Source organism: Primulina tabacum, chromosome 1, assembly GCF_025594145.1.
Source record: "Primulina tabacum isolate GXHZ01 chromosome 1, ASM2559414v2, whole genome shotgun sequence".
Lineage (NCBI taxonomy): Eukaryota > Viridiplantae > Streptophyta > Magnoliopsida > Lamiales > Gesneriaceae > Primulina > Primulina tabacum.
Window position 1 is genome coordinate 25,876,833 of NC_134550.1, and position 13,451 is coordinate 25,890,283.

At 36.5% G+C, this 13,451-nt stretch overlaps 1 protein-coding gene and 1 non-coding gene across 2 annotated transcripts; one reads left to right on the plus strand and one right to left on the minus strand.

The window, feature by feature from the left end:
• Positions 1-8,289: 8,289 nt before the first annotated feature.
• LOC142521459 (small nucleolar RNA R71) lies at positions 8,290-8,395 on the minus strand. The gene has a single exon (XR_012814201.1). It is a non-coding gene; the product is annotated as a small nucleolar RNA R71 (small nucleolar RNA).
• A 1,372-nt stretch (positions 8,396-9,767) lies between these two features.
• Positions 9,768-11,757, plus strand: LOC142506821 (uncharacterized). Its single transcript, XM_075619480.1, has 4 exons — positions 9,768-10,740; positions 10,963-11,072; positions 11,275-11,434; positions 11,558-11,757. Exons 1-4 carry the CDS (start codon positions 9,768-9,770, stop codon positions 11,755-11,757), a joined length of 1,443 nt encoding a protein of 480 aa, XP_075475595.1.
• Positions 11,758-13,451: the final 1,694 nt, after the last annotated feature.

Consider the following 13,451-nt stretch of genomic DNA (forward strand, 5'->3'; position numbering starts at 1 on the left):
TAGATATGTCCAAACATGCAGATGGGTAGTCATAAGACGATTATACCGAACAACTCGCCCTCGGAATTTCTAAGTGGTTATCATTCATCGAGAGGATAAGTCTGTGGTTATGATTGTACACCATTAGTCCTTACGACCCGGAATAACATTGAGGCTCTATATGCTAGGGTTGTGCTTTGACCCGTTTACCATTTTCAGGAGAGTCATCAGGTGGCGAGATTGAGTACAGTTGGGACACATGTAGGAGCCAGTGCATTGCAGTCGTGAATTCACCGCTCACCTACGGGTGTGGATATACTATGTGATTTGATGAAATAATTGTGCATAGAATCTCTGGCCAGAATATGAGATGTACGTTAGAGAAGGAGTTCTCCAATTGTACATGCGATGCCACTATTTATTATCAAATATGTGTCACATAGTTATCGAATTATTATGCAACCCTCGATGAACCAAGGGTTGCTGATTCGATCAGGATATATGAGATGAAGGGACCGTACTGTACGTTAATAATAATGGACTTGTTCTTTCAGGTACTATCAGTAATACCTAGGGAATCATAGGGCGATGCTACTAGACGCTCTTACCATGATTCGATGGGTTTTATTAGAAATATGATTTCTGATATTCTAATGATCAATTGTTGATACATAGAATGCGGAAAATTAGGGTAAACCTGAATAAATGATTATGTCCTGAATCACAAGGAGTTGTGAACCCACAGCTAGCTATATCCCCGAACCATTGAGGGTCACACAACTACTGGATCATTTGTTCCCGTTGAGAGAAATAAATTCAAGAAGTTGAATTTATATTATGATATAGTAAATTCAAGGAGTTGAATTTATGATAATTACATTTTTAGAAAATAAATTCAAGGAGTTGAATTTATGAGATAGTAAATTTAAGAAGTTGAATTTATGAAATTTGGAGAGAATAAATTCAAGGAGTTGAATTTATAAAATTTTAGGATTTAATTTATTAAACTCAAAAGTTGAGTTTATTAAATATTAAATTAAATATAGTGGGAAGTATGTGTTAATGGGCTTGTAGGAGTACAAGTCCAACATACTAAATAATTAAAGTTCTTGATGGACTTTGATTAATTAATTAAACTAGTTGGACTAGCCCAATTAATTAGTCAAGCCCATTAATGTTAATTATGAATATTAGGTCATGACTTGATTATATAAAGGAGTAAGTAAGCCATAATCCTAGCCACCAAGCAAGCCTCCACTCTCCTTGAATTTTCGAAAATCCTCCAATATTTCCTTTCAATGTTTTCGGCCATATTAAAATATTTTTGGTTTGAGCCGTCTCTCGAATTTTTCTATCCTAATGTTGAAACTTCTTCCAAATATTCTAGTACTATTCGGAAGAGGAACAAATCTTCTAGTCGTGGACTTGTTAGAAGGATTGAAGGAGTTCCTGAAGAAAGTTCGTAGGGAATTAAACAAGAGCTATATCCACCAATATCAGATTAGTTGGAGCCGAGTGAATTAATTCACGAAAGGTATATTACTAAACATCCTATGCATGTTTATTTATTAAAACCATACGAGTGCTCAAAATATATTGAATGTCAAGATCTAACAATTTTTAAAAATTTCGCTGCGTTTGGCCACGAGAAAATTGAGATCCAACACTTCATGCGATGTTTCACTCGTCAGGCCATAGTACTATTTGCATATTCTCTATTCTTCACTTTTTAATGCTAATTTTTAGCATTGGTATTGTTCATGGTGGAGTCTAGAAGAAATTATGTGCCCAACTGCCAATTCCAAGGTTGGTGATACCCCATAAGAACCCGGGTCATGGATTACCCGAAAAATTAAATGGATAGCCCAAATTAGAGTCAATATGCAGATTACTTTCTTCATCAACCGGGCATGGGATCACCCGAGATATTTTCTACCCGGGCAGTCAGGAGCCCGGGCTCTCATACAAGCTCTTGGGAACCTTCTACCCTGGTTACCTCGAGAAGTGTGCCACACTCGAGTTTACAAGTATGGACTACTTTATGCTTGGCAATCATTTCTATCATAACATGGGTTTGGCGTGTCAGAGAAGTTATCAGGAGCAGAGTATGGGTAGCCGCCTTACCATACTTAGTAGGTGGGCACTTAAAACAATGTAATAATGAGATTTTCCTCCTATAAATAACAGGTATCAATCTCATTTACAGATTCTGGAACTTTGAATTCTCACATTTCTTCTTCACCTGCTAATTTAAGAATCGGAGTGGATACGCCGGACACTCTTTCGGCGCCATTCATGAGTTCATTTTATTGTTTGGAGGTCACAGTAGAAGCCCAAATTACATAGATATATTTTCCTCACAAGATATATCTTTTTTTTACTCATTTTCTTTAAACACTATATCACCATCCGTTGGATCGCCCCAACTTTGTTCACCCGATTTACCCGAATAACATCAAATGTAATGAGGACTATGGAATTCTAGAACTAGAAATTATTTAAAATCCCTGTTAGCATTGTTTAATGTTCTATGAGAAGTTATTTGTCGTGCTTACTTTATAAGCCCTCTGTACTAATTTGATGCTCTGGATTTAAATCTGATGCAGTCTTAAGAAGATTAATCCCATTATGAGAATTGCTGCAAGATTCCAAGTAAAAGGAAAAATACTGCGAAAGTCTATCATAATATTTTTTTTGATGATCTAAAATCTCTGTGAAAAGAATTTGGAGGTCTTTGTTTCTTGATTGAGGACAAGCACTGAGGAGTTTTTGCTCAATGTTCTGAAGGATGGCATGGGATGTTAGTGGAGTTATACTAGTCCTTCAAAATGATGAACGATGCTGAAAGTTCTATAGTTGCTGTATTTGGCATACAAATTTGAGCTGAATGAGTTTTACATTATTATTCCCTCCTCAGTTAATTTTGGTGCTATTATACTGCTAACCACCTTCTTCGATTCCTCAGATAGAGCAGCATAACAAATGCACATTAATGTTGTCTGCAATAAGATGGAGAAGATTATAAGATTCTCAATTTTCTAATTATGGAAGGGGGAGTGATTTAATTAAGTTGAGAATAGATGGTGAACTATCAATGAGTCATTCTTTTATGTTGGATAGCTGTTCCATAACACTCCTCCGCCATGTAAATTTTATAATATTGAACTATCAATTTATTTAAGCAGTGAAATATTTGACAAGATGATGTTTCCCTACACTGACATTGGCTTTGTTGCATAATACCATTCCTTATAAAGAAAGGAAATATAGTTATCTGGCCTCTTATTTTACTTTATTTTTGTGTGGCTCAGTTGCCGTGAAGGCTCACACATCGGTCTGATTGTATTCATATGTCGGAAGGCTTAAATTTTTTTGAACCTTTTACATGTCTAACATACAGTTGCCAGTGATAGGCCTTGTAAAATCAGTATTTTGTATATGTAATAAATCAACTTGTGGTTTTGTGTGCACATATTTTGCTACAATCATATTTTTATAGTTTTTTGGAGTTATGTAAATTAACACGTAAATCATTGAGTACTTTCATTAAAATTAGAAACTTTTACGTTGATTTTTTTTATTAGATCGTCTATAACGAGTGTTGGAATATTGAATGAAATGGGACATGTAGTTGCCTCACATTGGAACCATACCAACTCTTACCTTCATTATTAGTTCAAAGTTTGAACTATGTGATTGGGTCCTTAGGAGCACCATAAGTTTTTGAAAGAAGAGAAACATTGATAGACAGAGTCTCGGTGAAACGTACGCGCAGTAAGCCGCCACAGTGTGGTGAGGTCCCTTGACCGCATTAATTTTTTTGGACAAAATTTATTTGGAAAATAATTTTTATTTTCGAAATAAAGATTGCACTCATTCAGAGCTTATCACCTGCGTTCAGACCAAACAGTGTGATAGGATTGGTTAATGCAGTTATAAAGTTTAGAAGGGGATTGAATAAACACTCTGTCTTTTTGAAATCTTTTGAGTATGAATCACTCTTTTATTGGACTAATCCTAAAACCTTGTTTGTCGATATAAATCAGTCAACTAATGATAGTGCGAAATTAGACTGAAATATAGATTGAATATTGAGTGTAAGGTACTGTAAAAACTGAATAGATATTAAACTAGAACACACGATTTTTATGGATGTTCGGAGTCTTCAAATGCTCTTACGTCACTCCTTCTATCTCAAGGATAGGTTTTTCACTAAATGACTTTGAAATATTACAACATATTGTAATAATCCACTTCAGTTGGACTTATATATTGCCAAACTGAAACTCTTAATTTTTCAAATACTTTACAGTGAATTACTGAATCGCTCTTAACGAGTAGCTTGAATGCTATGAATAAATACAATTAAAATAAGAGTTTAAGTGTGGGATTTGTAAACTGAGAATTTCTTGAAAAAAGTATCGCAACTGATTGATGGTCGTCAATAGTTTGTTCAATACGTTTTCACCAACCTTCTTCAACTGAATCAATCGGCTATATATAGTCTCCGATACCACCGGTCACATTGAATGAATTTAATAATTAGTATCCGTTGAATCATTGCTTAGTTCAAGTTGATGACTTTATCTGACAGTGGTACGAAGTATCAGACTGTTCTGCTTTGGCACGAACTATCAGTCTGTTGGCTGATATTACAGCTGATGACGTGGCTAACTGATCAAGAGTCAACTGTTCGACAGATCAGTTCAACTGGACATCATCATTTCTAAATGATTTCGTTTCAGATAAGGATACTTCAGTTGATAAAGATTTTTCCAGTCCAGTTAGACGAAATATTCAGTTCTAATTACCAATTCGTTTACTGAACTTTATGTCATCGATTTTAAATCTTATTTTAGTTACGATTTGTCCGATCAGTTTGGTTCTTCAGTTCTCTTGCAGATTTAATTGTCAAACTCTGAAACTTATAATGTTCCAACAATTTTCTCTTTTCGGTGCTTGACAAAACTTAAATATCTGAACTGATGAACTGACTATTCTGATAAACTTAAATAATGGAGACTGATTGTAGATAAAATAATGTACAGATTCGAACATAATCAGGAATAAATTTTCATTGAATTTGGAAGAGGTAAGAACAGATTCGTACATACATTTCAAAATGAAAAATGTACATACGTCCAATCAAACTATCAACTGATTTAAGACGCTTCATCTCATTTCTTAGATTTCTTCTCAGCTGGTCCTTTATCAGTTGGTTTGTTCGGTTCTCTCACCTTCTTGCTGCTTGTGCTTGCTGCTACTGTCTGCTGTTCTTCTCCTTTTTTGTAAACACCCGCTCCTCTGGAGAAAAGAAGGAGTGTTGAACTGACCTGGGCTGATACCTCAACTAGTTGATCTTGAACGATGTAAATCTTCTTTGATAGGCTTGTATGGACAAAATCAATCCGGTTGCCGAGTATTTCCTGGGAGAAAAGCAGTGTAATTGATTCTCTTTTCATCTTTTGTACCGTATGGAAGAGAGCATGTACATCCTTTGTCAGCTGCTTTTAGTCTTTCATGGTATGATCTTTTAAATTTTCCAAACTCAAGGAATGCATCAACTAAGTGGATTTGACTTGAGAGATATTTGAACCAAGGTCTGTGAGATGTGATAAAATACTATCCAACATCACATCAGCTGCAAGTGGAAATTCTGAGGAGAATTCTTGTAATTAACAGAATCTTAATTTGAATGAAGTACTATCTAAGAGATGATTAAAGGGTTTCTAATTAAGCATTATTAAGTAATTGATAATTCGAGATCAACTTGTTGGGATCCACCAAATTTAAAAAGGACAACCCAATCTACTTCATATTACATTATCCCGAGAAATCCAACTAGAGAAATGAGATTCTGACATGTGGCAGATAAGATTGATTCGAATTTTCTAAACTAGTCCGGATGCAGCTTATAAATGGAAGCTGACTTATTTTGTTTCCTACAACGTTTACTTCAGAGAGAGTTCTAAACATATACTTAAGGTTATCTAGCCAGTTTCTAGGGCACTTTGGTGTCGGGAAGTTTCGAAGCTAGTGTCGACTCGAGGACGGATCGGTGAACTAGGATCTAAACATCATCAGCAGGCTGACGACAGACACATGTATAATACAAAAGCCTTAAATAGTGATTGAAGGATTATTAGTGAGAACTTTGTAACATGTTTGGTAATTCAGGATCTGGTTTGTTAGTGATTTCATTATGTTAGTATTGTCTAGGTTCATACGAGTAAGCTTTCTGTCAGATTGTTTTAGTGAGGTATGATATAGGTGGATTTTACATGTTTTTCATGTTATGTGATGTCTCATTGTGTTGTACATATCGTTTAGATTGCATGCATTTTGTGGTGTTTTATCATATGTTATGTTTTTTTAGTTGTTCATATGTCTCGTGGTTGAAAATACAGTCAATTCGTGAATAAAAAGAAGAGAAGTGATCAAAGTACGAGAGATAGGTGTCCGAGCCAACACTCTGCCCGCCCGGGCGCCTGCAAAATGTTGATTGGAGAAGGTCGAGAAAAATCCGCCCGGACGGAAACTTATGTGCGCCCAGGCACATCGATGGGAACAATAAAAGCAGATTTACGAGGGACATCCGCTCGGGCGAAAGCCTATGTGTGCCCCGGTGCATTAGATTTTTGGAAAGATTCTAGGGTCGATTTGTTTCCTTATTTTGTAGCCCATGACTGCTATGGAAGGGTTTTGGGACGAATTTGAAGGGAAGAGACGTTATTCAGCAGCCACCAAGGAGCTTTGGAGAAGAGAGGAGCTTGGAGTTGAAGAATATCGAGATTCCAAGCATCGTTCTTCGCGTTTTTCTTCAAATCTAGTATTTTTAATTTAGAATTTATTTTTTAAACATTCTTTTTCTTATTTTTACGATGAATTCTAGTAGATAAACTTTTATATCTGTTTGGATTAAGGGGATCTTACCCCGAATCTTTGGTTTAATGCATTAATATTCGACGTCTGTTTTATGTTTGAATATGTTATTATGTTCATTGCGTTATTAAAGCGTAGCTAACTTTAATAATAATCCCATATCGCGAGTGAGTTCAAGAGAATAGCTTGTGCTAGAAATGGGTAGCATATTCGTGGATCTACAATTTACATAGAAATATGAAATTGGGTACATGTTGATGGTTATAGTCCTAAGGGTCGAAAGTTATGAGATTTCATAGACCGAAATGCAATTCAACTTTGATAAATAATTAAAGAGATTGAATTACTTCACTGAGTGGAATTAGTTTGGCACAGCTCGAGAGGACGTGTTCAATTGTGTAGGAAATCCTATCAAAAGCGTAAACAATTGTCGAGGTTAATTGGTTAAATTAGGGAGGGGTAGGTGAACAAGAATTTCCAACAAATTTATTTGTCATTGAATTTTAATTAATCATTTTAAACAATCATATAATTTTTTAATATTGTAATTAGTTATTAGTTGCACCATTTCAATAGTTAACTATCAATCCAATTATCGTTCCTAAAAGTTGAATAGTTGAAAATAATAATTGTATAAAACGGTCTCTGTGAGAACGATACTTGTACTCTCGTACATTATACTATTATTTGACATCGTGCACTTGCAATTATTTCGAGCTTGAATATTATAAATTTTTATTAAGAATTTTACAGTGCAAGTTTTGCTCGATCAAGTTTTTGGCGCCGTCTTTGAGGACTGTTAATTCACAATTTTATTTTTAGTTATTTTATTTAGGATTGTTTTATTTTTTTTAAGCTAGCACTCCATATTCTATTTCAGATATCTTTTCTGGTGCATGCCAAAGACACTTGACGAGGAGCTTGAGCAGTTTGACTCTGAAATTGAAAGAACTTTTTGTAGAAGAAGACAGCAGCAGAGACTTAAGGAACTGATGGAGAGGCACAAGCGCGAGCATGAGGAGGAACACCATAATGATAGACATGCTGAGGTGTCACGCCGCATACAGATGCTAGAGTATGCACAACCTTCTTTGGATGATGCACTACCCAGCATTGTGAGCCCTATTGTGCGGGCGAAAAAATTCAAAATCAAGCCAGCTATAATTCAGATGATCCAGAATACGGTCCAGTTTGGGGGATCTGCGTTAGATGACCCAAACACGCACATCACAGATTTTCTTGAAATATGTGATAATTTTAAATTTAATGGAGTTTCTGATGATGCAGTTAGATTGCGTTTATTTCTTTTCTCCTTACGTGACAAAGCTAAAGCTTGGTTAAATTGTTTGCCAGTAGGTTCTATCACCACATGGGAGGACATGGAAAAAGCATTTCTCATTAGATACTTTACTCCATCTAAGATCATGAAGCTGCGGACAGACATCACCACATTTGCTCAATTCGAGCAAGAGTTTTTATATGAGGCATGGGAGTGTTTCAATGATTTATTACGGAGATGCACGCATCACGAACTGCTACTTGGGTTAGTCGTTCAAACATTTTATTATGGCTTGCTTACTCATAATCGTACTATGATAGATGTTGATGCTTGTGGAAACCTATTGAAAAAAACTACAGAAGAAGGATATGAGTTGTTGGAGGAGATGGTTGCTAGCAGCTATCATCCTCAATCTGAAAGGAACAACCAGCGGAAAAGTGCAGGAGTTCACCAGGTAACTGACCTTTCTGCTCTTATTGCGCAACTTGATGTCTTGAACAGGAAATTGGACATCTTGAATATGGGTGGCACGGCTATGCGTCTTCAATAGGTATTTTGTGATAAGTGTGGAAGTGAACACTTTGCGAAGGACTGTCAAGATGGCAATCCCTTTTATGTGCAAGACGAGGCACCAGGAATCAAGTGGGAGTCCAAAACCGTCCAAGGAATGATCCTTATTCGAACACATATAATCCTGGATGGAAGCAACATCCCAACTTTTCATTGGGTGGACAAAACAGTCAGAATTGACCACAGGATGTATGGAAAACAACCGATGTACAGAAATGACCCTCCTAGAGAAGAAAAGTCAAATTTTTGGAGCAGTTGATGTATAAGTTTATCTTATCCACCGAAACTAGACTCCAAAACTAAGATGCGTCGATAAAGGGGCTAGAGAATCAGATTGGACAGTTAGCCAAGATGATAGCAAGTAGAGAGCCAAGCACCTTGCCAAGTAACACAGAGACCAATCCAAAAGAGCAAGTGAAGGCCATCGCATTGAAGAGTGGGAAAATTTTAGAGTCCAAAGAAAAGGTAAAAAGTCTTTTACCGGATGAGAAGACTGAGAAATCCAAAGGTAAGTTTTCTAACTCTACACCAGCACCCACTGCACAATCCAAAATTGTTATACCTTCTCATTTTCCTGCAGCATTGAAAAAAGCAAAACTTTATGCGCAATTCGGTAAGTTTCTGGAGGTATTTAAAAAATTGCACATCAATATTCCTTTTGTCGATGCTTTGATGCAAATGCCTAGTTATGCTAAATTTCTGAAGGACATCTTAGCAAGTAAGAGAAAGTTGGAGGATCACATGACGGTAAATTTAACTGAGAATTGCTCTGCTTTGGTGCAAAACAAGATCCCACCGAAACTTAAAGATCCAGGGAGTTTTTCTATTCCTTGCATGATTGGTGATGTTGTTTTTCATAAAGCCTTATATGATCTTGGTGCAAGTATTAATCTCATGCTTTTTTCTGTGTAGGAAACTTGGATTTGGAGAACCTAAGCCAACGATGATGTCTTTACAGCTAGCAGACATATCTATCAAGTATCCACGAGAAGTTATTGAGGATGTGCTAGTGAAAGTGTGAAAATTTATTTTTCATGCAGATTTTGTGGTGCTTGACATGGAGGAGGACATGGAGATGTCGTTGATATTGGGGAGGCTATTTCTTGCAACTGGCAAGGCCCTAATTGATGTGCAAGAAGGAAAGTTGAGATTGAGAGTGGGGGAGGAGGAGATTGCTTTTGATGTCTTTAATGCACTTAAATACACACTGCATTCTGATAGTTGTTTTAGAATTGATACTTTTGATTCGCTTGTGTGTAACTATGTACAGGATGCTATTAAGGACCCTTTGGAAGCCAATATCACTACTGAATTGAGAGAAGACAAATTGGAGGAAGAGAAAGCTGAAATGGTGGCATACCTTAATGCCAACCATCCATGGAAGAGGCTAATAAGGATGAGATTAGAGGACCTAGGGGATCGGAGAGACTTGACCCCTCAGAAGTCAAGCATAGAGGAGCCACCAACTCTTGAGCTCAAGCAATTACCTCCACATCTGAAATACGTCTATCTAGGTGAGAATAATAAACTTTATGTGATTATTTCTTCTTATTTGACAGATGTGATGGAGGGAAAACTGCTGAAAGTTTTGAAAGAGCACAAGGGTGCATTTGCGTGGAAGGTGGTGGATATCAAAGGAATCAATCCATCAGTCTGCATGCACAAGATACTGATGGAAGACAAGTACTCACCTCTTGTGCAACCTCGGAGAAGATTGAATCCAAAGATGCAAGAGATAGTAAAAGCAGAAACTATCAAACTCCTTGATGTAAGTATTATCTATCCTATATCTGATATCGCATGGGTGAGTCCTATTCAATGTGTGCCAAAAAAGGGTGAGATTACTGTTATAACAAATGAAAAAAATGAATTAATACCCACTAGGACAGTTACGAGATGGCGTGTGTGCATCGATTATAGGAAATTGAATGATGCCACCCGTGAAGATCATTTTACGCTTCACTTCATTGATCAAATGCTTGAGAGGTTAGTGGGTCATGAGTTTTATTGTTTTTGGATGAGTATTCAGGGTATAACCAAATCATGATTGAGCCTGAGGACCAAGAGAAAACCACTTTCACTTTTCTTTATGGCACCTTTGCTTCTAGACGGATGCTCTTTGGTTCGTGTAATGCCCCTGCCACTTTTCAACGATGCATGACCGCTATATTTCATGAAATGATATAAATTTCCTTGAAATATTTATGGATGACTTGTTGATATTTGGCTCTTCTTTTGATGACTGTTTGCAGAATCTGAAGGTGATGTTGATGAGATAAGAGAAGACGAATTCGGTACTGAACTGGGAAAAGTGACATTTCATGGAACAAGATGGCATAGTATTGGGGCACAAAATATCGGAGTATGGAATAGAGGTGGATAAGGCGAAAGTGGAAGTTATCAAAAACTTACCACCTCTGACATGAATAAAGTGAGTTGGAAGTTTTCTAGGCCACGCCAGTTTTTATCGGCGTTTTATTAAAGATTTTTCTAAAATTGCCAAGCCTCTATCTTCTTTAATTATCAAAGATGTTCCATTTGATTTTAATTCTGACTGTGTGCAGGCATACGAGGATTTAAAAGAGCGCTTGGTGACGGCTCCTGTTTTGGTTGCACCGGATTGGGATCTACCCTTCGAGCTCATGTGCGATGCCAGTGATAATGCGGTTGGTGTTGTTCTTGGCCAGCAGAAAAACAAGGTATTTCATACAATTTACTATGCAAGTAAAACCTTAGCTGAGGCTCAATTGAATTATGCAACCACTGAAAAGGAATTGCTTGCAGTAGTATTCGCGCTTGAAAAATTTCATTCATATCTTGTTTTTTCCAAAGACGTTGTTTAAACAGACCACTCTGCACTGAAATATTTACTTGCTAAGAAAGATGCAAAGCCACACCTACTTAGGTGGGTTTTATTGTTACAAGAGTTTGATTTAGAAATAAAGGATAAGAAGGGTGCTGAGAATGTGGTAGCTGATCACTTGTCTAGATTGGGGCTTATTATTAATGACTGTTTAGATGATGCCATTAATGATTGGTTTCCCTGATTAGCAGCTATTTGAGATGAAACAATGTCCTTGGTATGCAAATTTTGCTAACTTTCTTGTCACAGGCACAACACCACCCAATCTATAGTTTCACTAACAAAAGAAATTATTTTCTGATGTAAAGCATTATTTTTGGAAGGAACCATTTTTGTTTAAGATTTGTGCAGATTTCATAATAAGAAGGTGTGTTGCAGAGGAATAGTTTGGTCAAATTCTTGATCATTGCCATGACCGTGAGGTAGGTGGTCATTTTGGACCAACAAGGACGATATATAAGGTACTTGAATGTGTGGCTTCTATTGGCCGACTCTATTTAAAGATGCTCGTTCTTATGTTCTTGCCTGTGATAAATGTCAGCGTACATGTAACATCTCTAACCTTCATGAAATGCAATTAAATAATATCATTGTGTGTGAGGTTTTTGATGTGTGGGGGATAGACTTCATGGGACCGTTTCCCAGTTCGTTCACGAAAAAATATACTTTTTTTTTTGTGGTTGACTATGTGTCTAAGTGTATAGAGGCAAAAGTATATGCCACTAACGATGCTCAAGTGGTCCTGAAATTTTTAAAGAAAAATACTTTTAATAGATTTGGAACACCACGAGCGATCATTAGTGACAATGACACCTATTTTTGCAACAAACTATTTGAAAAACTTTTAAGAAAATATGGTGTCACACATAAGATTTCTACCCCCTATCACCCCAGACGAGTAGTCAAGTAGAAGTGTCTAACCGAGAGATCAAGCGGATTTTGAAAAAAATGGTAGGGTAAGTCGGAAAGACTGGTGTGTGATGTTAGATGATGTTCTTTGAGCATATAGAAATGCTTTTAAGACACCTATGGGCACTACACCATATAGGTTACTGATTTGAAACCGAAATTAAATTCCTAGAAAAACTAGGAACATAAAATGTCTTTTCCAATTTTAAATAAAACCACTATCTAATATAAGGCAGCAAGTCCCAATAGCCTCTACATGCAAAGACATCTTGTTTCATGAATGGATGTTCCGCTCATTTCCTTGAGGTTTTCTTAGGTTTTGCATACCCTGCAAGATATTTGTAACATGGATTATAGAACCCGAATCAATCCACCATGAGTTATAAATCATATCAACCATATTAGATTCGTAACAGACAAATGAAATATGAATACCTTTTTTTTCAAGTCAATCCTTAAATTTAATGCAATCCTTCTTCATGTGTCCCATCTTTCTACAGAAGAAATACTTGGATTATTTCTTGATGTCAGGTTAGGGTGGAATTATTCCTTTCCCTTTTTCTTTGAATTTGGATTGCTTCTTATACTTTCCATGTTTAGTCATGAATACATTATCACTCATTTCCATCCATCTACCCTATTTGAAGAAGAATTTTTTCTGTCCATATTTTATAATTATCGTCATTCAGCTCAAGAATGTCACATTTCATATCAAAAAAACTCGCAGGTTGCATAGCTACATAAAAATATAATATGTTGATAAGTGCAAGATTTGCACTTAATTTATATTAAATTCCATCTTGAATTATGCTTGTTTCGAATAGAATTATGCGTTTTTGGTTTGTTTTGATTGTCTTTTCAAGAATGGAGAAAAAACGGACACGAAGCCAAGTGAGCCAAGAAAACAAGTGCACAACCAACACACTGTCGGACAGAACCTTGCGCGCATCTGCGCGAGATCACGCGCAT

Bases quoted from the DNA above. Each gene is read 5' to 3' on its own strand.
- LOC142506821 (XM_075619480.1), top strand. From the start codon at position 9,768: ATGGAGGAGGACATGGAGATGTCGTTGATATTGGGGAGGCTATTTCTT. The intron at 10,741-10,962 runs GTATAACCAAAT...GACTGTTTGCAG, and splicing joins TTTTTGGATGAGTATTCAGG to AATCTGAAGGTGATGTTGAT. The intron at 11,435-11,557 runs GTAAAACCTTAG...TTGTTTAAACAG, and splicing joins TCATACAATTTACTATGCAA to ACCACTCTGCACTGAAATAT.